We start from the raw sequence: 27,401 nt of genomic DNA, 5'->3' as shown, positions 1-27,401 counted from the left end.
TTGTATTTTTAGTAGAGACGGGGTTTCACTGTGTTAGCCAGGATGGTTTCAATCTCCTGACCTCGTGATCCGCCTGCCTCGGCCTCCCAAAGTGCTGGGATTACAGGCGTGAGCCACCGCACCCAGCCTAAATTGACATATTTTTTAATTATTTTTTAATTTGTATAATGTCAGGTTCACATTCTTTACCCACAATTTTCAAATGCAAAGAGCTCTGAAAAAATATATATACACGAGTACACATACAACACACACGTACATATACATAGTAATTCATTTGGCAGCAAAACCTAATCTAACCTGAAATCATTTGGAGTCAAAACTTGCCTGGAGTAGGTGTGAGGCTATATATAGTCTTCACTTATCTCACTTTTGTAAATATTTATAAATTTTCCTCCAGAATTATTTACTTATGTTGATCATGGGATGCCAATTCAGACCCTGCTGGAGTGTTATATTGTATATGATCTATATGCCATATGACTCTTATATTTGAAAAATGCTATATTCCAAAACAAATCCAGTCCCAAGGATTTTCGAAAAGGAATTATGGACCTTTACATAGTACGAATACTCATCTTCTAAACAGGCTTTCAAAAATATAATTTTGAGGCTGGGCACGGTGGCTCACACCTGTAATCCCAGCACTTTGAGAGGATGAGGTGGGCAGATCAGTTGAGGTCAAGCGTTCAAGACCAGCCTGGGCCAACATGGTGAAACCCCATCTCTACTAAAATACAAAAATTAGCCAGGCACGATGGCGGATGCCTGTAGTCCCAGCTACTCAGGAGGCTGAGGCAGGAGAATTGCTTGAACCTGGAGGCAGAGGTTGCAGTGAGCTGAGATCACGCCACTGCACTGCAGCCTGGGTGACAGAGCAAGACACCATCTCAAAAAAAAAAAAAAAAGTTTATATATACATACATAGCAAGACTCCATCTCAAAAAATATATATATATATATATATATACACACACAGATATATACACATAATTTTGAATCTTGAAGATATATTGAGGATATAGTTGAGGATATAGATGGACCTGTGGTCATATCTGAAACTGTATTGCGTCAAAGTACAAAGGAATTCTCCTTTATTGGACTTTTCAGTTTCTAATATGTGTGGTTTGGGCCTTTGTTTCCCATTGTGAATATGACTCAGTGCTGCTCGATCTTCTGCTGATTCAAATATGGACGATATTTGTAAGCTGCTTCGAAGTACAGGTTATTCTAGCCAACCAGGTGCCAAAAGACCACCCAACTATCCCGAGAGCTATTTCCAGAGAGTGCCTATCAACGAATCCTTCATCAGTATGGTCATTGGTCGACTGAGATCTGATGATATTTACAACCAGGTGGGAATTAAATCTATTAAGACCTGTTAAGACAGTTTAACAGACTGATTTCACTTCCCTCTTTAATTACTCCTTTCCTTCCTTCTTTCCCAAAAAAGTAAAAGCAGCTAGAACCTTTTAAAACCTTTTGAGCTATGCCCCGGGATGATAAAGGAAAGAGGGTTATTAATTTTGCCAGAATCAGATATTTCAGGGAGAAGTTGGAATTTGAGCTATTGGGAAGAAGATGCGTTCTTTTAGTCATTCATTGAAGAAATAGTTGTTGAGTGTGTGTTATGTGCCTATTCACATGCTCGACGCTGGGGACCCATCACCGAAGAAGGCAGGCCACATCCCTTCCCATACTGAGCTTGTAGCTTAGGAAAGGCAGATAACAGGATTATAGTAAAGCAAGATGGGTGTTATCTTAGGGGAAGCACAGGGTGCCACTAGAGCATGCAGCAGTGGCAGCAAGGTCACAACAGGTGACAAAAGGAAGGTAAGAGGAGTGCCAGGAAAGGAGTCAGCCTGAGCAAGGCTGTAAAGATCATGCAGCATTTGAAAATCATCCCACTCCCCTTGCCAGTATGTGTAGTAGTCACTTCCTTTTAAAAAACACCAAAGAAAATCACCATTTGACTTCATTGTTCTGAAGAAAACGTAATTTTAGATGTTATATTTTTAAATATTTGTAAAAATTATGATTAGGGAGTAAAGAGGCCTGTGATAACTGTGGATATCATTTATCACAGAATGAACCTGATCTGTGCAGTTCTTTAGGTAGCTTGTTAGTTTTTTCTGTGAATATGTCAAGTATAAATAAGAGGATTTTTGTTGTTGTTCTTGTTATTGTTGTTGTTAAGACAATTCAATATCAGAAGCTACCCACAAATGCCAGGTCTTCATAATAATTGTTGCCATTCATTGAGAATTCAGTCCAAACCAGCCACAAAGGAGGTTTTGTTCCCATACCATTTTCTCTGTTCCTCACAATAGCCCTGTAAAGTAGATGGTATTATCCTCATATTGCTGTTGAGAAAAATAAGACTTGGAGATCTTAAATAATTTCCTCAAGTTCCTGTTACTAAGTAGCAGAACCATAATTTGAATTTAGTCTGTGTGAATTCAGAGCATCTCATTCCTGATTGCGTCTCATTCCACGTCCTTCTGAAGGCAATGTGTTTCCATTTCCTCCTTGCCCCATGATCTTTAGCACAAGGGTTAAGCTGTGGTTGTGCTGTGTGTCCACCCCACACTCTGTCCTGCATCTCCCCCATCCCTGGTCATGGCTGATGGATCAGATTCTGTCTCCAGGTAATTTGGAACTGGGCCTGAGAAACAGTTTCTGGATTGGAGTTTATCCACAACATGCAAAATTGGGAGTTTGTGGGCAGCCTCATTCTGCTGTGTATATGGAGAGTAGCCTGGAGAGAGAGAAAAGGTGGGCTGACACATCAAGGGGAGAAAGAGCGAAGGCATTCTGGTTCCCAGCCCCAGCCCCTTCCTGTGGCCTGGCCACATTCCTGCCTGCAGGTTTCATGTGACATGGCTATGTCTGTCTTTATAACAATTTCTCTCCTTTTTGCTTGTGGTAGCTCAAGGTGATATGTGCTTTGTGCATCCAGAGATTTCTAGTACATGAGGGGATGGACCCCTGGGGAACACCAGCATTTAAAAGGCAGAAGATGAGGACTCAGCAAAGGAGATTGAGAAGAGAGAGTGGTATCTAGGAAACCAGAGGAGGAGAGATTTCATTCCTCAGAGAATTTAAGTGAGAGTCTTAAAAAGAAGCCATCGAATTGGATGGTTGTGAGGTCATGAGCGACCTTAGGGAATTCCACTGGGATGATGATGGAGGTCGAATTTCAGTGAGTTGAATAATAAACAGAAAGTGAGAAAATAGCAACAGTGAGTAGAGCCTGTCAGTTCTAAGGGTTGTCTCCAACAGGAAAGATACAAAAATGGAGAAGTGGTGGGAGACACAGGGATAGGACTTTTTTTTTTTTTTTTTTTAAGGAAAGACTTAGTAGAATTGCAGCAGTCAAGGGCTGGAAGAAGAGAATATTATGGGGTTAGGAATAAGAAGGAAGACCTTGGCAAGCAATGGTACGGTGTGAGAAGGGCTTCCAGTGTCCAGCATCCTGAAAGGTGATGGGCTTTGGAGAAACTGATGTGTCTTACAACCAGAGAGTTTAATTTGAGCGTGTCTACGTGCAAATGTTGCCAACAGCTTTCTCAGGGTGTCGTCTTGACATTGCAGGTCTCAGCGTATCCTTTGCCGGAGCATCGCAGCACAGCCCTGGCAAACCAAGCTGCCATGCTGTACGTGATTCTCTACTTTGAGCCTTCCATCCTTCACACCCATCAAGCAAAAATGAGAGAGATAGTGGATAAATACTTTCCAGATAATTGGGCAAGTATTGCTAATTTTTTTCCTCTACAGTAAATGTGTTAGAGAACTAACTTCCCATTCTTTTGGTCTTTAACCCAGAGGTTGTAATGTTGTAAATAATGGGACATAACATCACTTAGGTAAAGTTGCTTTAAGTGTATTGAGAATTTTATAATTATAACTGAAGGAATAAATAAGTCAGTAAAATTTCCTGAAGAACCCACTAGTCTTTTTCTAAAATGGATACTCTGAAGATTAAATCATTTATTAAAATGTCTCTTGCTTTAGCTACTGAGATTACAACTAAGTGGTAGAAGAAATTGTTTATTCTTTTCTGTTTTCTGAATCTAAGATAGCCAAATTCATCTAATTTGTCACTTTGTGAAGAGGAATTTCACTTTAATAATAAAGTTTTACCTATAAGCTAGCTGTAATGGGGTTACTAAAGTTGGTATTATTGCAAGGATATGCTTGTACCTTTATAAGCATTGTTTCATTTAAAAATATTCTTATAGGAATAAAGCTTGCTTCATAATATATATGAAATGAAATATATGAAAACAAAGAGGCTTTAACAAAATGCAAGGAGTTGGATTATATTCACAGGTAGTGGATTTTGTTCTGCTTCTATATCAGCTATTGAATCACATTAACTATCTGTTATGAGTGGCCTTCAATTTATTGGTAGTATGAGAACAGCCTGCATTAGGAAGTGATGGTTCCTGGCCAACCGTGAATCATATTAGTGAGCTCAGAGTTGAGCAACCAAGAGGAAAACACTGATAGTGTGGCTTCATGTTCCTAAGTTTAATAAAGAAGTTTTGACCATGATACTATAATTAAAGACATATTTATTATTAAGAAAGACCAAAATCCAATTACATGAAACCCATAAGAAACACCTGAAAAAATACCTTGGCACAGTGAAAATGAAGGGATTTTAAAAAAGATATCCCAGGCAATTGCCAACCAATAAAACAATTGGTGAGAAAACATTAATATTACACAATAGATAATTTCAAAAAGAAACGTTAATAGGTGTAAAGAGATCTTTACACCTATTAACGTGAATTAACAATCAGGAACACTTACTTAACAATCAGGAACACTTACCTATATATTTGGAAAATCTTGGTTTTTCATTGGAATGGAATTTAAACATGCAGTGGGTATTGCCTTCTATAACTTTTTAGTATCCAACCTTTTGCCTTGAAGTGAGTAGGAATTTAACAAATACTGAATGTCCCCTCTTTCAGGTAATTAGTATTTACATGGGGATCACAGTTAATCTAGTGGATGCTTGGGAACCTTACAAAGCTGCAAAAACTGCTTTAAATAATACCCTGGACCTTTCAAATGTCAGAGAACAGGTAGGTTCTAATCTGGGGACATTCTCTAATAACTGCAGTCCTAGTTTATGAAGTAGCAAATAAGCTAAGTAGATTTCCCAAGGAATTTGGAAGATAATCACTTAGAAATTTAATGCAATGATTAATAAAAGGTGAATTTTATAGGTTAGAGTAAGATAGGTAATCGTAGGTTTTATTATATGGTATATGTAAATTGAAGATTAGGATCCTAAGGAAGATTCAGTACCCTAAGACAAATAAGCGTGGCATGTGCCCTAAATGACTTAATTTACTTTTGCTTAAAGACTGTATTCTCATGGCCAGAGTTGGTTGTACCAATACCTGGAATTAATATGTTTTTATGAGTAGGATGAATGTTGAAGATGGTAACAATATGGATAATATGTCCTGTCACTGTAATTTAAATTTATCATTTGTGATGTGCTAAATGAGCAACAAGACTCAAGACATTCATCTTAAATTTTAAACGGTTATATTCTATCTCTTTTGTTCTTACACAAGGCAGAAGGGAACATCCAAGTAAGCAGAGGAATAAAGATAAAATCTTGGGGAGCATACTTGATATTTCTAAATGGTTATGTTCCTCATCCTGGCTCAGTTACTGAGTTTCCTGTGTGGATAAAACAATATTGACTCAAAAAACGTCATGTTTTATTGAAATAAATTGAATTCCATAAATAATGCACAAAATAATTTCAATGTTGGCACATCTCCTAGAAATATATTAGAGAAAGTGGCACTTTTGTACTTAGGAACTTCAGAACATTAATTTTTCATTGCTAAAATCTCTTTCTAAAATTGCATTTTCTCATTTGCGACATTTTTAAGAGGTTTCTTGATACCATAGATTTCAACTAATTTGACGAGGTTAATGATGTTTAACGTTTGACTTGCTTTAAGTAAAGCAGAATGACCAAAATTTCCAAAAAGCTGGTTTGGAAATTCATTTTTGATATACTAAGGTGTATTTTTTTGTTAAGCTTTCATAAGCCTGTAGAAGAAGTCTTATATTTTAAGTGTTTCTGCTCTGTTCTGCCTTCTTTGTCAACAGTATTAGCAAGAACAGGCAATTGAACTTCTGTCTTTATTTTCTTTTTCATCTAAGTTAATAATAGAAGAGTTCTGAGGAACCACCTGGTCCAAGTCTCCGTTTGAAATTTGAAGAAACCAATACACAGGGGTTAAGCCCCAAGTCACACCAAAGTTTAGTCACAGCCAGAACTAGGATGTAGTCTCAGAATTCTAAGTCCAGTGCTTTTTTCAAATATGTTCAATAAGCCAGTTGTCTTTGAGCCTGATAAGTATAGTCCATGTGTTATTCATCTTATATAGAAATGTTATCTTTGAGCCCTAGAACTATAGTCCATATGTCATTCATCTTATATAGAAATTACATAAAAATGTTAATTTTTGAGCCCTATAACTGTAGTCCATATGTCATTCATCTTGTACAGAAATTATATAAAAATGTTAATGTTTGAGCCCTATAACTGTAGTCCATATGTCATTCATCTTATAGAAATGTTATCTTCGAGCCTTATAACTGTAGTCCATATGTCATTCATCCTATATAGAATGTTACTATTTGTCAGTGAATTCATTTGAATATGATTTATTTTCAAGATAAATGACTTTTTAAATGTAATTCAAGTTTCTTATTTGTCAAGGCAAGCAGATATGCTACTGTCAGTGAAAGAGTGCATGCTCAAGTGCAGCAATTTCTAAAAGAAGGTTATTTAAGGGAGGAGATGGTTCTGGACAATATCCCAAAGCTTCTGAACTCCCTGAGAGACTGCAATGTTGCCATCCGATGGCTGATGCTTCATACAGCAGACTCAGGTAATGCACAAAAGGGGTGGCCATTTATATTGCTCTCCACAAAGACTCTCCGAATCAGGACCTACTTCACGATGCAGGGTGGTCTAGCAGGGAGAGAGGTCTTGGATGAGAATCAAGTTGCTTTTTAAAGTTAGTCATTTTTTGTCAACTTGGATAGGCCACTAGCGTACCTGAAAAGCTCTCCCCTGTCAGGTACTGTTAGGTGCTAGGGAATAAGAGGACGTTTAGCTCTCATGTTCAAGGAGCTTGTCACTGATCAGAATGGGGAGATCAAATGTAGACGTATGAAAAAATAGAACTGCAGATCTGTGGTAGGCAGAATAATGCCTTCCAGCCCACACTCAGAGATGTTCATGCCTTAGTCCCTGAACCGGTAGATATATTACATGAAAAAGGGGGGTTGAGGTTGCCTATTAGCTGACCTTAAAGTAAGGAGATGTTTCTGGATTATCCCAGTGGACTCAGTGTAATCATAAGGGTCCTTGCTGTGTGTGGTGGCTCATACTTGTAATCCCATCACTTTGGGAGGCCAAGGCAGGAGGAGAGCTTGAGCCCAGGAGTTCAGAACCAGCCTGGGTAACACAGTGAGATCCCATCTCTACAAAAAGTAAGAAAATTAGCTGGGCATGGTGGCACACACCTGTAGTCCCAGCTACTGGGGAGGCTGAGGTGGGAAGATCACTTGACCCTGGGAGGTTGCAGCTGCAGTGAGCCAAGATCGTGCTACTGCACTGCAGCCTAAGTAACAGAGCAAGACGATGTCTCAAAAAAGAATAATAAAATAAAAGCCCACCCCCTCCCCCCCACCTTTTTTTAAGACAGGATCTCAAGTTCCCCAGGTTTGAGTGCAGTGGCACAATCTCAGCTCACTCACACCTCCTGGGCTCAAGCAATACACCTTCCACAATCCCCACAAGCAGCTGGGACTACAGGCGTGTGCCACCATGCCTGGCTAAGTTTTTTGTATTTTTTTGTAGAGACAGTGTTTCACTGTGTTGGCCAGGGTGGTCTTAAACTCCTGAGCCCAAGCAGTCTGCCCACCTCAGCCTCCCAAAGTGCTAGGATTATAGGCCTGAGCCACCATGCCCAGCCTTTAAATATAGGGGTCCTTAAATCAGGAAAAGGGAGGCAGAAGTGTCAGAACCAGAGAGATAGCATTGTGACAAAAACTTGACTGGCCATTGCTGGCTTTAAAGATGGAGGGGGCCACAAGCCAAGGAATACAGGCAGCCTTTAGCTGCTGAAAACAACAAGAAAACAGACTTTTCTCCTAGAATGTCCAGAAGGAGCCCAGCCCAGCCATCACCTTGATTTTAGCCCAATGAGCCCCATCTCAGATTTGTCACTTCTAAGGTGGTGAGAGAATAAATTTGTGTTGTTTTAAGCCACTGAGTTTGTGGTAATTATTAGAGCAGCAATGGGAAACTAATTCAAGGTCCAAGGCAGTAAACAGACACCAAGTGTGTCAAACAGACACTTGGTGTGATTTGAGTTCAGAGTAAAGAGGGAAACATTGCTTGGGATAGGGGAGCAGAGGAGGTCAGGAAAGCCCCATACAGGAATCAGGAGCCAACCAGGTTGTGATGTGATGAGGTTTTGAAGCAACAAGCAGAAGAAATTCTAGACTGCAGAAATGATGGAATAAGTGATACGATTTTGAAAGTACAGAAAAACATACAGGCCCACTGAGTTGATGACCTGGCTGGACCAGAGTGCCTATTTAAGGTAGATTGGATCTTAGCTTTTTATGAGTCATGGTCTCCTCCGAGACCTTCTGTTCACACAGTTTGACCATCAAGTTCAGATTGTGAGAAATGCCTCAACCTCTGGTTTAATGGTAGAAAAATAAGTAAGTTGAATTCACATCTCTGAGCTTGTTCAGGGCTGGCACAGTTTCTTATTCTTAGTAAATGCTGGATCAACACTAATTAACCAATGCATTCCCTCATCCAGGACTGTATACCCCTACCCCTAAGAGGTATGTCATTCAGCAGGCCTGTGAAGCCCTCTGCTTTTTGTTTTTCACTCAACAAACTTTCCTTGAGGACCAACCCTGAGACAGGCACTGTGTGCAGCACTTCTTTGTTCTTCCAGATAAGACTGTGTCTCTTTAAAAACCTGTGCCTCCCTTTGTAACATGGTAGCCCCTGTCTCACAGCTCTTCCAGCCAAGATGACTTCACAGTCCCTCTAGCTACCGTCTGCTTCCACTTCCTAAGGGTGGTCCACAGTGAAAACAGCAGTTGGACTTCCTCATCCTTCGTATCTTTGAAAATGTGTAGACTTTCCCCTCAGGCTTCTCTCCAGCTTCTTAAACCTTTATCCTGAGAGCTGCTTTCCAGTTTGTTTCATCATCTTGCTTGTTGGCCTATATCCATTTACAATTTACCCACAGTATGAACACGGTGGCTGAAGTTTTTAATCCCTGAATCTGTTTTTAATTAGTTGAGTTTATTTTTTACATAAACTCCAGTTCTAATTTGAGCATTTTACTACATTGACTCAGCTTTTAATCTTCTTTACCAAAAGTCTTGCATTCACAAGCGTATAAACAACTCAAGCCCTCACTTTATCCTGTCGTAAAACCAACTGGGGTTTTCTAGTGACTCAGCCTCATCTTCATCTTCTGTGTGACTCTCCCTGACGGCCCTGCCTATGTTCAGAAAGCCAGCAGTCTCCTGAATTCGCACCCATGCCAGGGACAACCTTGGCTTGCCAGAGGTCTGTGGTTTTATCTTCAGCCACATTTGTCTTTCGCGTTTGTGCCTGGCAATTGTCTGACCTGATTGCACAGGGTCATAATTTACCAGAAACAAATGATTGGCCTATCTGATTGTGAGTCACACATGGGAAAAGCAACTGTTTAGTTAACTTTTATGGAATTTCAGTCACAGTGTGCAGAAAAGCAGGCCTAGTCTCATTGCCTCCTGTTGAGTTGCTGGAGGCATTTCCCAGTCTTAGGATGCTTGTACAGAACCTTGTGAAGAAATATTCTCTGAGAAAATAAGGGATGAGAAAGGCTGGCTGGCTACTGAAGTTTGACCCCAAAGTTCTGATGGCTCTGAAGTTCTCTGGGTATGAATCCTTAAGGGTCAGATCTGAGAGAGATGGTGAGGCCCTGGGAACCCCAGAAGCAAACCTGGTTTATACCAGGAAGCTAAATGTTAAAGCACATTGAGGAATATAGAGTGTTTGTCCAACAACTGGGTACTTACATTCCCTATGCAAACATGAAAGCAGATTAAAATCAGGAGATTTCTAGTTTAATTAAAATTAGTATAAAGACAACTGGAACTCCTTCTGAGTTTGTTTGATTTTTGTTTAGTTAGGTAAATATGGAGCTGGAAATTTTCTCTTTGTGTAATCAGTGTCACGAGTTCCAATATATTTCTTCCCAGACAGTTCTGGCAAATTCATGAAAAATCAGAACTTTGTGGTTTCCCATGAAAACTGAGCCTGTTTTCCAGGTTGTCATGAGTCTCCTCCTGATGGAGTAACTTAGAAATAAGCATATAAGATGACCTTCCACAGGCTTCATCATAACTAAAGCACCAAAATCACCGATGACATACACCTGTACAACATTTTGTTCTGTACCTGCCAGACATCTGAGATATTGATGGGGGCCAGGACTAGGAAGGCAGGAGGGTGCACATGTAATACTAGTGTAACTACCATGGACCTTATACCTATCAGCTGTGAACTTTTTGACAAAGTCTGTTTAAGTCTTAGAATTTTTATTTTGACTTTGACTTTATTTGTCTTAGTTCATTTTCTGCTGGTATAACAGAATACCACAGAGTAGGAAATGTATAAAGAAGTTTATTTGGCTCACAGTTCTGGAGGCTGGGAAGTCCAAGAGCATGGTGCCCGCATCTAGCAAGGGTCAATATATGCCGGATAGGCAGAAGGGCAAGATAGTGGGTGCAAGAGAGAGCTCACTTTTATAGCGAAGCCACCGTTGGAATAACTAACCCACTCCCAAGATAATGGCATTAATTCATTCATGAGGGTGGACCCCTCATAACACAATTGCCTGCCAAGGGCTCTACCTCTTAACGCTGACACAATGGCAACCAAGTTTCTAACATGCGAACTTTTGGAAGACACATTGAAACCACAGCAGTAGCTTTGCCTTGTAAGTATTTTGCCTTATTCTAATTACTCTTTCTTATATAAGTAATTGGCCTTATAAACCAATCTAATCAAATATCAATATTTTTTATTCTATTCTTTTCTTTAACTTGGCGTTTATTTCATTTGAAATGGTTTAGCTTGGCTGATAGGATCATCTAAGAATTAGGACATCCAGTATTTTTACCTTGGGTCAATCACTGCCTAATTTTGTGACCTTGGCCTAGTGCCTGGGTAGTGGATAGTTCAGAAAACTCTGAGTGCCTGCCATGCCCTCTGGCCTCTACAAGGAGCAGGATAGCCAGAGGTCTGCTGCTTCTTGTTTGGGGGTCCCTCGTCTTTGTGTGAGGAACCCTTCCTTGTTGTGTCGGACATTCCCCACAACCACTCTGGCTTCAGTGATTCACTACAGGGACACAGAGGACTCAGCATCTAGTAGTACTCACAGCTATGATTTATTATAGCAAAAGGATAGAAAGCAAAATCTGCAAAGGAAAAGGGCACACGGGGTGAATTTGGAGGAATGAGGCACAAGCTTCTGAGCATCCTCTCCCAGTGGAGTCCCACAGGGCACACTTAATTCCCCCAGCAGTGAGTCATGACAATGCATATGAAGTGTTGTCAACCAGGAAAGCTCATTAGACTCAGCTTCCTTCGGTTTCTATTGGGAGCTGCTTACATAGGTAGCCTCTGCCCAGCATGTACCAAAATTCCAGACTTCCAGAAGGAAAACGTTGTTTGTACAAACATTTAAGGCTTAGTGAGCTGATCTTGTGGGTTCTCAAAACGATGGCAGCTCTTCGTGAAATTCAAGTTCCCAGATGCCAGCCAAGAGCCAGCCTTGCAAACAAGCCTCTCTAGGGATAGCAGTCCGTTACTGAATGGCAGGGATCAATGCCTAAAGCAAAAGCAACTCTGAACAGCCAGGACGTGAGAAAGCCACCCAGCTATGAAGTAGTACAAGGAGGCTCTGCCCATTCATTTTAGACAGTTGCTATAAACGAACCACAGAATGCTCACAAAATTTGGAAACCGTGTTCTGTAGCTTGCTTTTTTTCATTCAACAGTCTTTCAAGGATGACACTCCATGTCAGATTCAACTGTTATTTAACAGTTTAATTGTATTCCATGGCATAGATGTACTTATATTTCACCATCTTTTATTGATATACATTTTGCTTATTACTTTTTAAATGGTTAAAATGAAGGAAAATATTTAAGAATTTATCTTATTTCATAGATATTTTCTACACATTTAGTAAGCAGGTAACACTTTTCCTGTTTCTAGCCTGTGACCCAAACAACAAACGCCTTCGTCAAATCAAGGACCAGATTCTAACAGATTCTCGGTACAATCCCAGGATCCTCTTCCAGCTGCTATTGGATACTGCACAATTTGAGTTTATACTCAAAGAGGTAAAAATATTTGAATGAATATCACCACAGTCTTAGCTTTTTTATGCTTAAAAATATTAAAAAAAAAAAAAAAAAAAGACTAGGATTGCTTGCTCTGTCTTTGATTCAAGGTACAGATTCGAGCTGTTGAGATAGTTCTTATAGTAAAAGGACAAGAATAAACATTTAACAAGCATGTAATGCCTCCTTTCACTGGGGATACAGTGATAGGGAAAGGTACACAAGATGGTAGAGGTTATAGCCTAATGGGGGAATATAGACATTAATCAAAGAATCACACTAGGCCAGGTGCAGTGGCCCATGCCTGTAATCCCAGCACTTTGGAAGACCAAGGTGGGCAGATCACCTGAGGTCAGGAGTTCGAGACCAGCCTGGCCAGCAGGCTGGTGAAACCTCGTCTCTACTAAAAATACAAAAATTAGCCGGGCATGGTGGCGCATGGCTGTAGTCTCAGCAACTGGGGAGGCTGAGGCATGAGAATCACTTGAACCTGGGAGGCAGAGGTTGCAGTGGGCCAAGATCGCACCACTGCACTCCAGCCTGGGCAACAGAATGACAACTTGTCTCAAAAAAAAAAAAAAAAAAAAACACACACACTAATAAAAATGTAAATACAAACTCAGATATTTGCTCTGAAGGAAAGGAATGTAGTTCTCCAAGTACCTAAAATAAAGTATCCTGTTGCATCCTGGTAGACTTCCATGAGAAGAGACACAAGAGCTTCTGAAGGGGCCTGGGGAAGGGATCTGTTAGTGTTAGCTAGACAAACGTAGGGAGCGTGATGGAGAACATTCCAGTGACAGGAATAATATCAAGTCATCTTTGGTGAGGAGGAACATAAACAATTCAGAGACCTGAAAGACCAGTTGGCTGGAGGAGAGAGAGTGAGAGAAAGGTAGTGTGAAATGAGGTTGAAAGGTAGGCAGGAGTCAGCCCATACTAGGCCTTGCAGGACTTTGATCTTTATCCTAAGAGCCATGAGAACCTCTGGAAAGGGATTAAGTGGGGTGGGTGATTTGCATTTGTACAAGGTCGTCTTGAGGACTTTAAGGCATCTGAGTTCACTGAAGGAAATGCTGAGGTTAGTCTTACCTCTGAAGAAGCCTGTATGGGCATAATAAAAATGATGGGTACCTGGGAATGCTCAGGTTTTATAACCAGTAACCCTAGGGGCTTGGATCAGGTGGGCCCAGGAACTAGCCCAGACATTTATACCCATTCGGAACAGATCCTCATCTTGCTTCAGTTTGGTTACTAGTATACTAGATGTTTCTTTATCTTCTAGGTGTCTGAGGACACTATATTCCCCTACTAAGTAGCTCAGAAAAAGTAGATACTGACTACTAACACAATGATAATACCTGTGCTGAGTGTTTTCAGTGATTTGTCTGGGTATAATTTTATCAAATCAGATAAATGCTGCTCCTTTTTGATCTATTAATAATTTTAATGGTTTACCTCTGAATAGCAAATAGTTATTGAATACCTACTCTGTTCTTTGCCAGGTGCTAGAAATTTAAATATGAACAAAGTGTGTCGCTACAATCTAGGAGGTGTCCTGTCAGTATAGTGGGGGAAGAAAGACAGATTAGGCCAAGATGAGAAAACAGGAAAGATCCAAGAACAGGAACCAGGTCAAAGCAAAAGTAGCCTTTCAAAGGCAAGTGAAAAAATGCCCACAAGGAAGAAATGCCCAGTCGAGCACAGTGGCTCACACCTGTAATCCCAGCACTTTGGGAGGCCAAGGCGGGTGGATCACCTGAGGTCAGGAGTTCGAGACCAGTCTGGCCAACATAGTAAAACCCCATCTCTACTAAAAATACAAAAATTAGCTGGGCGCAATGGTGTGTGCCTGTATTCCAAGCTCCTCAGGAGGCTGAGGCAGGAGAATCACTTGAACCCATGGGCAGAAGTTGCAATGAGCTGAGATCGTGCCACTGCACTCCAGCCTGGGCACCAGAGCAAGACTCTGTCTCAAAAAAAAAAAAAAAGAATGAAAGAAATGCCCTCAGACCAGTTAGAATAATGAACTGGAGCCCCAGGGACCCAAGAGTTCTATAGATAATATGTAGTTCAGCATTGTTGAGTGGAAATCAGGACAGACCTAGGCTATCTGACTGACCAAGCCTATATTTCTAATGATAAGCCTGTTCTCTGGAATCTGTTGAAACAGAATGGGCAGCTTCCTTCTGTCTATCCAGGTAGACAGGAAACAAGACAGCATAAAGGAGTACCAACTCATGAGAGGTCTTCAGGAAAGCTCTGGTAAAAAGAAAAAAAAAGTACCCAATACAAATTGCTCAAAGAAATGATACGTTTGAATTTCTGACATTTCAGCTTGGTTCTTTAACCTGTGCTTCCTCTCTCCTACTTCCATCCTGCACTGTTTATAGAGTCACTTTCTGACTATCCTATAGACACAATAATTGGACCTTTGTTTCTTCTGATCTTTATATGACAGCGCATTTCCTAATTCAGGGACCATCCCCTATCCCAAATTCCATCCTGCGAGATGTGAAACCTGACAGTTCATGTGAATGCATGTTTGAAGGGCTTGACGCCATGTAGTCTCTTACAAAGGCCTCCTGCTCTTATGTTGTTGCTTTGCCATTGTCAAATGGCATTGATTGATCCGAGGGACTCAGAAAGTTAGGTTAGACTCTATAAATAATTTCATTATTCCTCATCCTTTCCCTCATCATTTTATTGATTAGTCATTCTGTCCAGATCACTAAGATTCTTCCTCTACAGGCCCCGCAAAATTCCACAGAGCCCCAATTCTCCACCTGCAGATGGAGTCTCCCTATCCCATTGCTCAGCTTTTCAAGATTCATTATGATGCTGGCAAGTGAGGAATTTCTTAAGCGAGAAATCAGCGTTCATGCCTATTTACCTCCTAAGAGCCCAATGTAAAAGACCATCTACCCTTGTCTGAGATGGCATGTCCTTTAGTGAGAAATAAGTATGTTTTTTACGTTTGTTTCAGAAAAAAAAAAAAAAAAACCAACCCTGAGTTTCACCCTTTTCTTCTCTGCCCAAGACTTTGTAGAATTTAAATGTTATGAAGGAGTGAATTAATAAACAGAATTAAGGCGGTACGGTGGCTCATGCCTATAATCCCAACAGTGTGGGAGACCAAAGAGGGAGGATCACTTGAGACCAAGAGTTTGAGACACCAGCCTGGGCAACATAGCAAGACTCCCATCTCTGCAAAAATAAATAAATAAATAAATAAGAAAATGAACCAGGCGTAGTGGTGCATGCCCATAGCCCTAGCTACTTGAGAGGCTGAGGCAGGAGGATCACTTGAACCCAGGAGTTCAAGGTTGTAGTGAGCCATGATCACTCCACTGCACTCTAGCCTGGGCAACAGAGTGAGACCCTATCTCTCAAAAAATAAATAAATAACAATAAACATAATTACTTGTATAATAATAAATAAATAAAAATAAAAAAATAAACAATTAAACTTGTATAATAAAACAAAGAACTTTTGTAGGTAATGTGGTTCATTCCCCAGTCATCGGAGAAGATAACACACAAATTGTCCCTGACTGTTTACATTAGAATTGCAGACATTGTTGCCTAGAAAGAACCATACAGCAGTGGTCACAAATTTAATCTCACATTAAAAATGCTGATTTCTGGCCCTATTCAAGACTGCCTGAAGGAGAATCTTTAGGGGTGGGCCTTGGGAATCTGAAAACTTTAAAGCCTCCTGGTCGTGCTTATGTGCAGTTGGTGTTGGTGTGAGAACTACTGTTTTGGAGGTGGTCTGGCTTTGTCCCTGAATTTCTACAAAGTATCAGTGCCTAAGGGGATGACATCAGGGTCAATGTTAATTTATAGTGTAGCTTCTTATTTAAAATTTAAATTGGGTTTCCTCAAGCTCTCTTCATAAGCTGCCTAGTCTGGATTTTTCTCTTAAATAAATAAATATTTTCTGTCACTTCAACAGATGTTCAAGCAAATGCTTTCAGAAAAGCAAACCAAATGGGAGCATTACAAGAAAGAGGGTTCGGAGCGGATGACTGAGCTTGCTGATGTCTTTTCAGGAGTGAAACCCCTAACCAGAGTGGAGAAAAATGGTAATTGCTGAAGAGGAAATACTGGTGTGTTTGGAATGTATGCACAGGTTATTTGAAACCTCGGAAACTGGCAGGTTAAAAAGGCTTTATGTTCTCATTATTGTATCCTAGGATATTCCCTCTTCTCTTTAGTGTTGCTATTAAAGATCTGAAGGTTAGTTTTGGCTGTGTCTAGCTTTCTGCTCTCTTGGGCAACGTTCATATTCATTTTAGAGTTCAGGTTTTATATCTTATCTTTGAAATGTGAGGTTAGGCTAAACCAGGGGTTTTGGTAACTCCGGTTCATAGACAAGAGTTTAGAGAGTCACAGTTGGCCTCCACCTCCATGGTATGCAAAACTAATGTGTCAGTTTATGTGATTTGGGTAAAGGGGGGAAAGGATCTATAATTCTCATGATCTTAAGAAGGATACGTCGCCCAAGAATGTCAGTAATCTACCAGCATAGGTGATATCTAAAATCTTCTGATTTTGCTTGATTCTTGTTCACCAATGCACCTGCTATCTAGTAGCAGAAGAGGGTACTGCAGACTAGTTTTCAAAAAACACAAACTCAAATTTTACTTTAATGATTTTGATCCTACTTCTTCTAGGAAATTTTATTTATAGGAAAGTTCTGGCATCATTTCAAATTTTTATAAATAAGAAATTTCTAACTGCTCCCAAAAAACCATTCTGAATTTTATGGTGACAAACTATTTTTTTAATGCTTAATTTTGTTTTACCTGTCAGATCGATTTCTGATGAAGTTAATTATACTGTAGAATTGCTTAGTAGTGTAGCTTCTTGTTTAAAAACTATTATTTTTAATCAGTATGAGCTTGTGATTACTGTATTTTGGCTTTTGTTTATTTCTTTGATGCTGAGTGGTTGGTCAAAAATATATTTCCAAATTGTATTATTGTTCCTATAGGGAAAAGCCAGCCAGTGTATAATGATATGATATAAACTAGAAACATGTTTTTCAGGTCACCATATTGTGATATGAAACCTGAAGTCTAGAATGAATATTATGGTTATCATATTGTGACCTGCAAAACAATCACGTGTAACAATCTGACCCGGTTAGCTGCCTAGAATTAGTGCATTAATCTCTGTGATAGTTTCCTTTAGGCCCTTACAAATACCAACTTTGTTTCAGAGATGAAATAACAATTTTACATTTTTTTCCAGCTGTATAGTTTAATTACAGCTTAGGACATACTTTCACAATTTTTTCTCATCCTTAAAACCCTGTAAGATACACATCTTAATCCTTATTTTATATATAAGGAAACTGAGGCTTAAAAATGTAATCATTTGCTGAAGGTACAAAGGTGGAGAGCCTGGGTCTCACTCATCTCAGACCCCAGATTTCATACTCTTTCTACTACTCCATCGCTGCCCCTCAGCCCTACAAAAATCTTCAAAATTATGAATGTTCATCATGCCAATCCTTGAAATAACTTAGATCGTAAGTCATTAAGGCCTTTTAATAATGTGGGACCACCCCATTGATAAACAAAAAAACTTTAGGGGATCAACTTGGGGAGGTAAAGAGCACAGAGTTTTTGAACCCGGACAGATAATTGTAAGTCCTGGCTCTGCCATTTAGTCACCGTGTCACCCTGTATAGCATTCTCAGTTTCTCTGAGCATCAGCCTCTTTATCTGGGAAATGGCTAACAATTTCCACCTCCCTATATTGCTGTGAAGATCAAATACTTAGAACTTTGCCTGACACACTGAGGGTAATCAGAGCATGTGGACACCCTTCTCTTTCTCTACTGTATGAAATGTCTGCCGGTTCCTAAGTGCAAATGGCACCCCCTGCATTGTTCAGACATCCCTGTGACTCACCAGTCACACCTTACACTTCTGTCATATTGGTCTCTTCTTTGCCCTCCAAGATATTCTCTTGTCATTCTTGCCCTGAAGCCTCTGCCTGTGTCTGCCTTTCATCTGGATACAATACCCTTCTTCATCTCTCCGATGATCCGATCTTTACCTTTCCTCGCTTCTCCAGAAAACTCTCCCTGGTAACTAGGGACATCCTTCAGTTCCTTTCCAACTCTTCTCCACTGCCACTATCACCTCTACACTTCATAGCATGTACTTGAGCCTTTAGTATTTGTCTGCCAAGTGTTGTAGACTAAGCTATTTATGTAGAAAGTTTATTCTGCTATGTCGCATGCTCCAGGCATTTTTGTCGTTTGGAAAATTCCTAGTGTTAGGCCCGTGGTTAAAGCTCTGAAGAACTGAATTTATAAAAGATTATTTAGTTAAATTCAAAGCCACAGCTACAGGAATTCGAGAATTTTAGTATTTTCTTATTTCTGTATTACTAGAAAACCTTCAAGCTTGGTTCAGAGAGATCTCAAAACAAATATTGTCTTTAAATTATGATGATTCTACTGCTGCAGGCAGAAAAACTGTACAACTGATACAAGCTTTGGAGGAGGTAAGGAAACGCTTTTTAAATGAAGGTTCTTGGATCATGAATCACACCTTATGACCCACCCAACAGTCTATTCCTGTAAATATAGCTGAGAGACTATTTCCTCAGAAGTAAAAGCAATGTGAATTAATATGTTTCCTGTAATGTATACTGTCCTAAATTTCGGGAAATAAATAACTAGTATGAAGAGAATGGTAGCAAAAATTACGATATTTTAACATGTAATCTTAGAAACATAATTATAAAAATAATATGGAAACATTGGGCAAATTGTGATAAGGAGGTAAAAGCAAAAACAAAATTGCATGTGTATACCATTTTTAGGGTTGTAAAAAAGTGTGTGCCTTGGGGGAAAAAACCAGACAGGAATACACAAAAATGAAAATAATTATATAATGGTCATATGTTTATAAGTGGTGTATTTTCTTTTCTGAAAGAATAGTTTATTGTTTTTCTTTCAACTCAAAAATGATTGTACCAAAAAAATTATACCTCACCACTCTTAAATTTTAATTGTGTATTTAACTAGATTTAAAATGATAACTAAAAGCAGCAGAAAAATAACCATAAACTCTTTTTTTTTTTTTTTTTTTTTTTTTTTTTTTGAGACAGAATCCAGTTCTGTCACCCAGGCTGGAGTGCAGGGGTGCGATCTTGGCTCACTGCAACCTCCACCTCCTGGGTTCCAGCGATTGTCCTGCCTCAGCCTCCTGGGTAGCTGGTACTACAGGCGCCTGCCACCACACCCAGCTAATTTTGTATTTTTAGTAGAGATGGGGTTTCACCATGTTAGCCAGGCTGGTCTCGAACTCCTGACCTCAGGTGATCCACCTGCCTCGGGCTCCCAGAGTGCTGGGATTACAGGCATAAGCCACCATGCCCGGCCAACTCTATTATTTAAAACATCATTTTTACTCATAATCTATTACCCTATCCAGTTGGTATGATTATATATTTTTAGAGATATAATTAATACTGTTTTCACTTGGAATATTTTCTTACAGGCTTTTTCTTATTTCTGCAAGGTTTTTAGGATGGTCACTATACACAGCAACACAGTAAAATAATTCTACCAAAGTTTCTTATTCCAGAACAATTGCACACTCGTATTATTTCTACTTTGCTTGTTTGGATTTTTTTAGTCTATAATATGATCGTAAACAACTTTGTAAATCTCAAATGCTTTTTATCATTTGCCTGATTTATTTTGTCATATAGCCCAGGCATCTTCAGTTATATACATTAAAATTTCAAGACATTGTAGAATCATTGTTTTGTTTTTAAAAGTGCATCAAAAGAACTTAATAATATACAAGTGCCAACACATGGTTGTGATGTACAGAATAATAAGCAGCGGAACATTTTCTAATCCTAGAAACTTGTGCATTTTTTAATAGCTTGGCTCACATATTTCTGAAATTTATAATTTGAAATAAAAACTTTATCAAGAAATTGTCAGAAGTAGTGTGCTTTATTTGAAGTGTTTTCAAGAACAAATGAGCACCATAGAGTCCATTCAGGATTTTTAAATTAAGTATATTTCTGTAACACAGGTTCAAGAATTCCACCAGCTGGAATCCAATCTGCAAGTATGTCAGTTTCTTGCCGATACTCGAAAGTTTCTTCATCAGATGATCAGAACCATTAACATTAAAGAGGAGGTTCTGATCACAATGCAGATCGTTGGGGACCTTTCTTTCGCTTGGCAGTTGATTGACAGGTAATGTGGGCAGCCTGACATTTGCTGTAGATGAAAGGCCCTAGTAACATCTTCTTACCGTTTCTTTTCTTTTTACAGTTTCACATCCATCATGCAAGAAAGCATAAGGGTAAATCCATCCATGGTTACTAAACTCAGAGCTACCTTCCTAAAGGTAAGCAAAAAACAGTGAGATTCTCTGTTGCTAGGAAAGAGTTGGCCTTCGTTCATACCTCATTCATTAATTCAGCCCAGGATTTTTTTATCCTTTTAGGAAGGTAAATAATTTCAATATTTTTATAGACTGAAATTATTAGCAGTTTTTTCCATGAGAGCATAATTTCAAAGGTGCCAGAAATATTGAAAGTTTTAATTAATGTAAGTTGGAATGTCTTCAGGAATACTATTTTTAGGTGAAGAATAGATTTTTTTTTTTAAGTTTTATCTGTGTACTAAAAATGTGAGTCCTTTGAGTCCTTTATTCCCTAGGTATGAATTAAGTCCTTTTACTTATTCATTCAAAAAATTACTGAGCCTCTGCTACAGACTAGTATTAATATCTGCAGTAACAGGGAATATTGGTGAACAGCAGGCACAGGCCTTGCTCTCATGGTAATTTCAGTTCGTGGTAAATGAACAAAGAATCTACTCAGTGTCTTCTTCATCTTCTTCTTCTTCTTTTTTTTTTTTTTTTTTTGAAATGGAATCTCACTTTGTTTCCCAGGCTGGAGTGCAGCTCCTCCTCCTGGTTCAAGCGATTCTCTTGCCTCAGCCTCCCAAGTAGTTGAAATTACAGGTGTTCACCACCATGCCCAGCTAATTTTTACCATTTTTAGTAGAGATGGGGTTTCACCATGTTGGCCAGGCTGGTCTTGAATTCCTAACCTCAAATGTTCCTCCTGCCTTGGCCTCCCAAAGTGCTGGGATTACAGGTGTGAGCCCCCAGCCTAGCCTACTCAATGTCTTCTAACAGAGCTACCATGTACCATGTACATCAATTCTGAGATGCACCTTTTTTTGGGAGGTGGGAGTGAGGGGGATGGGGTTTTACTGTGTTGCCCAGGCTGTGTCTCAAACTCCCAGGCTCAAGCGATCCTCCTGCCTTAGCCTCCCAAGTAGCTTTAATAATAGGGGTGCACCACTGCGCCTGGCTACTACAATTTTTTTCATATTTTAACATTTCTGTAACTGGGGATGGGTTTTATCATTGATGGCATATCATAGTTTAGTTGTCAGCATTTAATTTTTTTCTGAGTGGCACATAAAATAATGGCACTTCTTACACTTGACGGCATATTAGATTGGACAGATTCGGTAGTGCGTCAATCAGAACGTCTTGATTTCCACACAGGAGTAGCCCTCTTCTGTGGCACAGTGGCTCTCAAACTTGAGCATGCATCAGAATCACCTGTGGGGCTGGTTGTAACACAGATTGCTGGGCCGCACCCCCAGGATGTCTGACTAAGTCAGTGTGGAGTGGAGCCCAGTAATTTGCATGTCTAACAAGTTCCCAGGTCATGCGGAAGCTACTGGTCCAGGGAGCACAGTTTAAGAACCACTGCCATCACAGTTAACTTGGGTTTTTCAAAAACTGTATTGTCAGAAACTATTAATGATACTGATGAGATTCGGTGGTTGTTGCCCTCTGTTGGGTAAAACCCAAATGTTTTGTTGTATGTTACATTTTCTGGAAAGAGAGATTTCTAGGACTCTTTTTGAAACAAGAAACAGATATACCTTATTTTTCTTCCAGCTTGCCTCTGCCCTCGATCTGCCCCTTCTTCGTATTAATCAGGCAAATAGCCCCGACCTGCTCAGCGTGTCGCAGTACTATTCTGGAGAGTTGGTATCCTATGTGAGAAAAGTAAGAAATGCATCAGGGTGATATTTACTCTTACCAGATAACTGCTGTTTTAAATACAAAAAGTACGCTTCGGCCCCCCAAAAGTATATCTGTGTCTCTTCCCCTTTTAAAAATTTGATTCCAGAAATTTGCAACACCTAAAAATAAACTTATCCTTATTGCTACTGTGGATGTACAGATGTTTTTACTTGCCAGGAACTTTTATTTCTGTGTTTTAAGTGTTGTTGGTATTCACATCTATTTTATGGATGTAGAAACAGAGATTATAATAGTTTCTTCAAAATCACAAAGCCATATCTGGTAAAAGAGCCAGATCTAGATCCGGCATCTCCCGGTCAGAGCCCAATTCAGGTTTTCATGGGAATTTTGATTCTTGTTTTAATAAATTCTGATGGAGCATGGAGCCAGACCAGCCTGAATTCAAAATTTACTGGTGTCGCATTCTAGCCGAGTCCTCTATAGTGATGTTACTTAACATTTTTGAACCTCGATCTTTTTAAAATCTGTAAAATGGGAATGATAGTCTTTTGCAGCATTTTTAGAAGGATTAGCTTTATATTCTGTAAGCAATTAATGTTTAAAGGAATGGAGCCCTGTGCCTGCCAGCAGTTATTAAAACAGCTCTTTTACATTTTTCAGCATCCCCCTATATAGACAAATTGCTGTCGTTTACTGGCATCCTAATATTTGTCAGCCAAGAAAAGTAAAACAGATGTTCATTGCGTTTCCTCCTTTGCTTTTCACTGAAGGTTTTGCAGATCATCCCAGAAAGCATGTTTACATCTCTTCTAAAGATCATAAAGCTTCAGACCCACGACATTATTGAAGTGCCTACGCGCCTGGACAAAGACAAGCTGAGGGACTATGCTCAGCTGGGCCCACGATACGAGGTGCTGTGTCCCTCTGACTTCTGCCTTTTCATATTAAAAACAGTCATGAAATATCACAGGCCTGTGTCACCTGCCGTATTCTGGGGACCACCAGACCAATTCTGACTTGTTTTCTCACATTTGCAACGGTAAACGTGTTTTACGATTTTAGTACAATCACACCTTTTATTCTTGACATTTTCCTGGTATCATTTAAGGCCTTATTCACCTCAGAATTCTCAGGGGAAATGAGGCTTAGCTGGTCACTTTTTCCTAGAACAGTCTTGCTAAAGCAGCCCTTGTTCTCTTTGAGCTAGATTACCTGACTTTTCATATTCATGTTCCTTTTCGAGCAGCTCAAAATAATCTATATTCCATTAACCATTTCCTTTGGGCAGATTTTAAGCTCACTCAATAATAGTTCAGCAGCCTCAGAGGTTCTTCTCCCCAAGCACCTCTGGTTTTTTTCTCCCTGAGCTTAGAATTTAAAGACATCAAAAGTAAAATCAAGTGAAGATTGAAAATGTGATATACAGTGTCAATTTCCCGTTCTGACACAAGTCCAAGAAATATGTCAGGGACTTAGATTATCAAGCTTGATATTTCCACGTTTATTCTGATTCAACAATATAGCTAGAACCTGCCTGCCTTATCAATGTCTGCTGGTGTTGCTTGCAAATAATGGGGAGGCCAGGGAAGGGGAGGTTGCTTTCTCAGTCTCATAGTCTTTTCTAGCCAAAAGGGCCCGTTTAGATCATTGAATTCTGCCCCAAATTTTAGACATGAGAAAATGAAGCCTAAAGGAGAAATGCTTTGTCAAACGTGAAAGAATGAACTGATGTCTTCTGACTGTGTTACCCAATATGTCTAACAGTGGGCTTTCAGTTGTACCATAGAGCCTCATTTCTGTCCAGAACATGTGGACACAGGTGTCCTAAAGCTACAAGTTCATTTCCTGTTATCTTTGTTCATTCCAGGACTATTAGCCAATAATTTTTCATACCTCTTTTTCTTTGTTATAGGTTGCCAAGCTTACTCATGCTATCTCCATTTTTACTGAAGGCATCTTAATGATGAAAACGACTTTGGTTGGCATCATCAAGGTAACAGTTTTGTTAGTCTGTATGGCCTCGCACCATGACTCTTAGCTGTTTGGGTTTTTGTGGTAATTATCATGTGTGCAAAAGGGAGTGGCATCATCTGCTGTTTGACATTCCAATTTCAGTCTTCATTTTACTCATTTATTTTATTTTAGTTGAGTTTTTTGAGACAGAGTCTCTCTCTCTGTTGCCCAGGCTGGAGTGCAGTGGTGCTTGGCTCACTGCAACCTCCACCTCCCGGGTTCAAGTGATTCTCATGCCTCAGTTCCCCAAGTAGTTGGTACTACAGGCATACAACACCACACCCAGCTAATTTTTGTATTTTTAATAGAGACGAGTTTCACCATGTTGGCCAGGCTGGTCTCAAACTCCTGACCTCAAGTGATCCATCTGTCGTGACCTTTCAAAGTGCTGGGATTATAGGCGTGAGCCACGGTGCCCGGCCCATTTTACTCACTTATTGATCGAGGAAGAGAAAGCATTGTAATCTTTGTTTCTCTTAATACTTGAAGGTAGTGGGAATTTCCTTATCTTGTAGTTCTGCAGAAAATGTGTGGTGCTAGTACCGTTTTACCAAAGAGTTGTTTAAATCTAAGAAAAATATATTTGATTGAATTTTGGGAAAAGCAAAAAAAAACCAAAAATTCTATTTCCTTAGTCAAAGTTGCTTTCTTCTCTCTCTCTCTGTTTTCCTTCCTTCATTTTTAGTATTTTTATTTCACACCCCAGGTACAGAGAGCTAAAATAATCATATCCCTCTTTTTTTTTTTTTTGAGACAAGGGTCTCGTTCTGTCATCCAGGCCGGAGTGCAGTGGCGCAATCTCAGCTCACTGCAAGCTCCGCCTCCCGGGTTCACGCCATTCTCTTGCCTCAGCCTCCCGAGTAGCTGGGACTACAGGCACCTGTCACCGCGCCCGGCTAATTTTTTGTGTTTTTTAGAGACAGGGTTTCACCGTGGTCTCGATCTCCTGACCTCGTGATCTGCCCGCCTCAGCCTCCCAAAGTGCTGGGATTACAGGCGTGGGCCACTGCGCCCGGCCCATATCCCTCTTTTAACAGACCACTATCATCACTGGGGCATGCAAGCTCCTCTCATCTTTTGTTTTTTTGGTTTTTTCTTCTCCTGGATCCCTGATTCCATTTCCATTACCCATAGCACCAACTTTGTGTGTTTGGTAAATGTTCCTAAATATGCAAGTATTCTTATTTTTAGCATATGGCATTATTTGATGTGTGCATGTGCTTTTGATTTATCTCAACCATATTGTGCTCTAAGTCTCATTCTTTTTCCAACTTCTCTTACTGGTTATTGCTTTTGCAATTTATTTATATTGCTATAGGTCAGATAGTAGGTTACTTTTTACTGCTGCATAGAATTCCACATTTTTCTTAACCATCCAGCTTGGGACAGACACCTGTGCCCCCCATTATCACAACCAGTGTCATGATGAACGTCTCTGAGCATATCCCCACTCCAGACCTGTGCAAGAATTCCTCTGAAATCTATATTCTTTTCAAGTGGCCGCAGACCAATCCATAGTACGAATGCACCATGGTGTATTTACTATTCCACTACTGATGGATGTTGAGATACAAATGTTCCTTGACTTACAATGGTGTTACATCACAAATTGAAAATGTCAGAAGGCCATTGGGACTTAACGGCTTACATCTTCACCAATACTTGATATTATCCACTTTCTAATTTTGTTCTCCCAAGAGGTATAAAGTATCTCATTGCTTTTTTAATTTGGAATGCTATGGTGAGTAGTGGTGGGTCCATTCATATAGTTTATGGTGCTTTTCTTTATTTTTCTATATATCTGACATCAGTAGAATCTCAACATTCCTAATTGCCATATTAATATTTGCGTTATTAAAATCAAAGAAAATAGAGGAAATGTACCTAAATGGAACTTTGGTATGTGTTTTCTGGAAGTATGCTAAAAGAAATACCATGGTAGTTCCTAGAATATTAATAGAATTTGCTAAACATGCTTTAGGCCTGATCCCAGGTGAATTCAGTTGATGTGTAGAGAATGTACGTGCATTTTAGTCACTTCTTACACACAGGATGATAAATCCTAGGACTGCAAAGTGACCACTATAAGAAGGATGTAATAAAACCTATTACGGGTAATTAACAACAATTATCAAAAGAAAGACTTCTTGGTAAAATACTGATCTTTTCCCACAATCTTTCAGATTATAACAGCAGAAGGAGTAGCCTGCTGACCAACTCCATTCAACCCAGTAGACTCTCTAGTCTACCAATAACAACTAAGAGCTTTTAAAAGTAATCCTGTGGCCCTCGCTGATCTTTAACCTCAGAGTGTTGAGGTTGTATTTCAAACACTTATAAAAAGTGTAGGTTCAATTTGGTTGATATGACTTAAAACAAGTGAGATGTACACAGATATATAAGCATTCATTGTTAAAGGCAGCAAAAAAAAAAAAAAGAAATATAGATCATCTCAAACTTACAATGATTCAACTTCATGATGATACCTATACTGTTTTTCACTTTCAGTATACGATAAATTACATGAGATATTCAATACTTTATTATAAAATAGGCTTTGTGTTGGATGATATTGCCCAACTGTAGGTTAACGTAAGTGTTCTGAGCACATTTGAGGTAGGGTAAGCTAAACTATGATGTTTGGTAGATTAGGTATATTCAGTGTATCTTTGACTTCTGATATTTTCAACTTACGACGAGTTTATTGGAATGTAACCCCATCTTAAGGAGCATCTGTAATGTAAACATCCATCAGTAGGGGAATGGTTAAATATTCCGTGGTGCATTCGTACTGTAGATTGGTCTAGAGTGATTCAAAAAGAATTTACTACTGGAAAATC

General features: G+C 39.5%; 1 protein-coding gene across 5 annotated transcripts in view; it reads left to right on the top strand.

The window, feature by feature from the left end:
- WASHC5 (WASH complex subunit 5) overlaps positions 1-27,401 on the top strand; it is a 90,649-nt gene that overhangs the window by 13,521 nt on the left and 49,727 nt on the right. For all 5 annotated transcript variants that reach the window (XR_004371004.2, XR_009214850.1, XM_032760405.2 and 2 more), the window contains exons 6-17: positions 1,163-1,355; positions 3,595-3,747; positions 4,983-5,096; positions 6,764-6,935; positions 12,357-12,484; positions 16,443-16,572; positions 18,897-19,009; positions 20,560-20,726; positions 20,805-20,880; positions 22,459-22,569; positions 23,319-23,459; positions 24,461-24,541. Coding sequence is in view for 3 of the 5 variants with exons in the window: in XM_032760405.2 (XP_032616296.1) it covers positions 1,163-1,355; positions 3,595-3,747; positions 4,983-5,096; positions 6,764-6,935; positions 12,357-12,484; positions 16,443-16,572; positions 18,897-19,009; positions 20,560-20,726; positions 20,805-20,880; positions 22,459-22,569; positions 23,319-23,459; positions 24,461-24,541 (1,579 nt within the window). In the remaining 2 variants the exon portion in view is untranslated. The remainder of the gene's footprint in view (positions 1-1,162; positions 1,356-3,594; positions 3,748-4,982; positions 5,097-6,763; positions 6,936-12,356; positions 12,485-16,442; positions 16,573-18,896; positions 19,010-20,559; positions 20,727-20,804; positions 20,881-22,458; positions 22,570-23,318; positions 23,460-24,460; positions 24,542-27,401) is intronic.

Source organism: Hylobates moloch, unplaced genomic scaffold, assembly GCF_009828535.3.
Source record: "Hylobates moloch isolate HMO894 unplaced genomic scaffold, HMol_V3 SCAFFOLD_9, whole genome shotgun sequence".
Taxonomy (NCBI): domain Eukaryota; kingdom Metazoa; phylum Chordata; class Mammalia; order Primates; family Hylobatidae; genus Hylobates; species Hylobates moloch.
The sequence above is the reverse complement of the archived record's forward strand: the minus strand, read 5'-3'. Positions and strand labels throughout refer to the sequence as shown.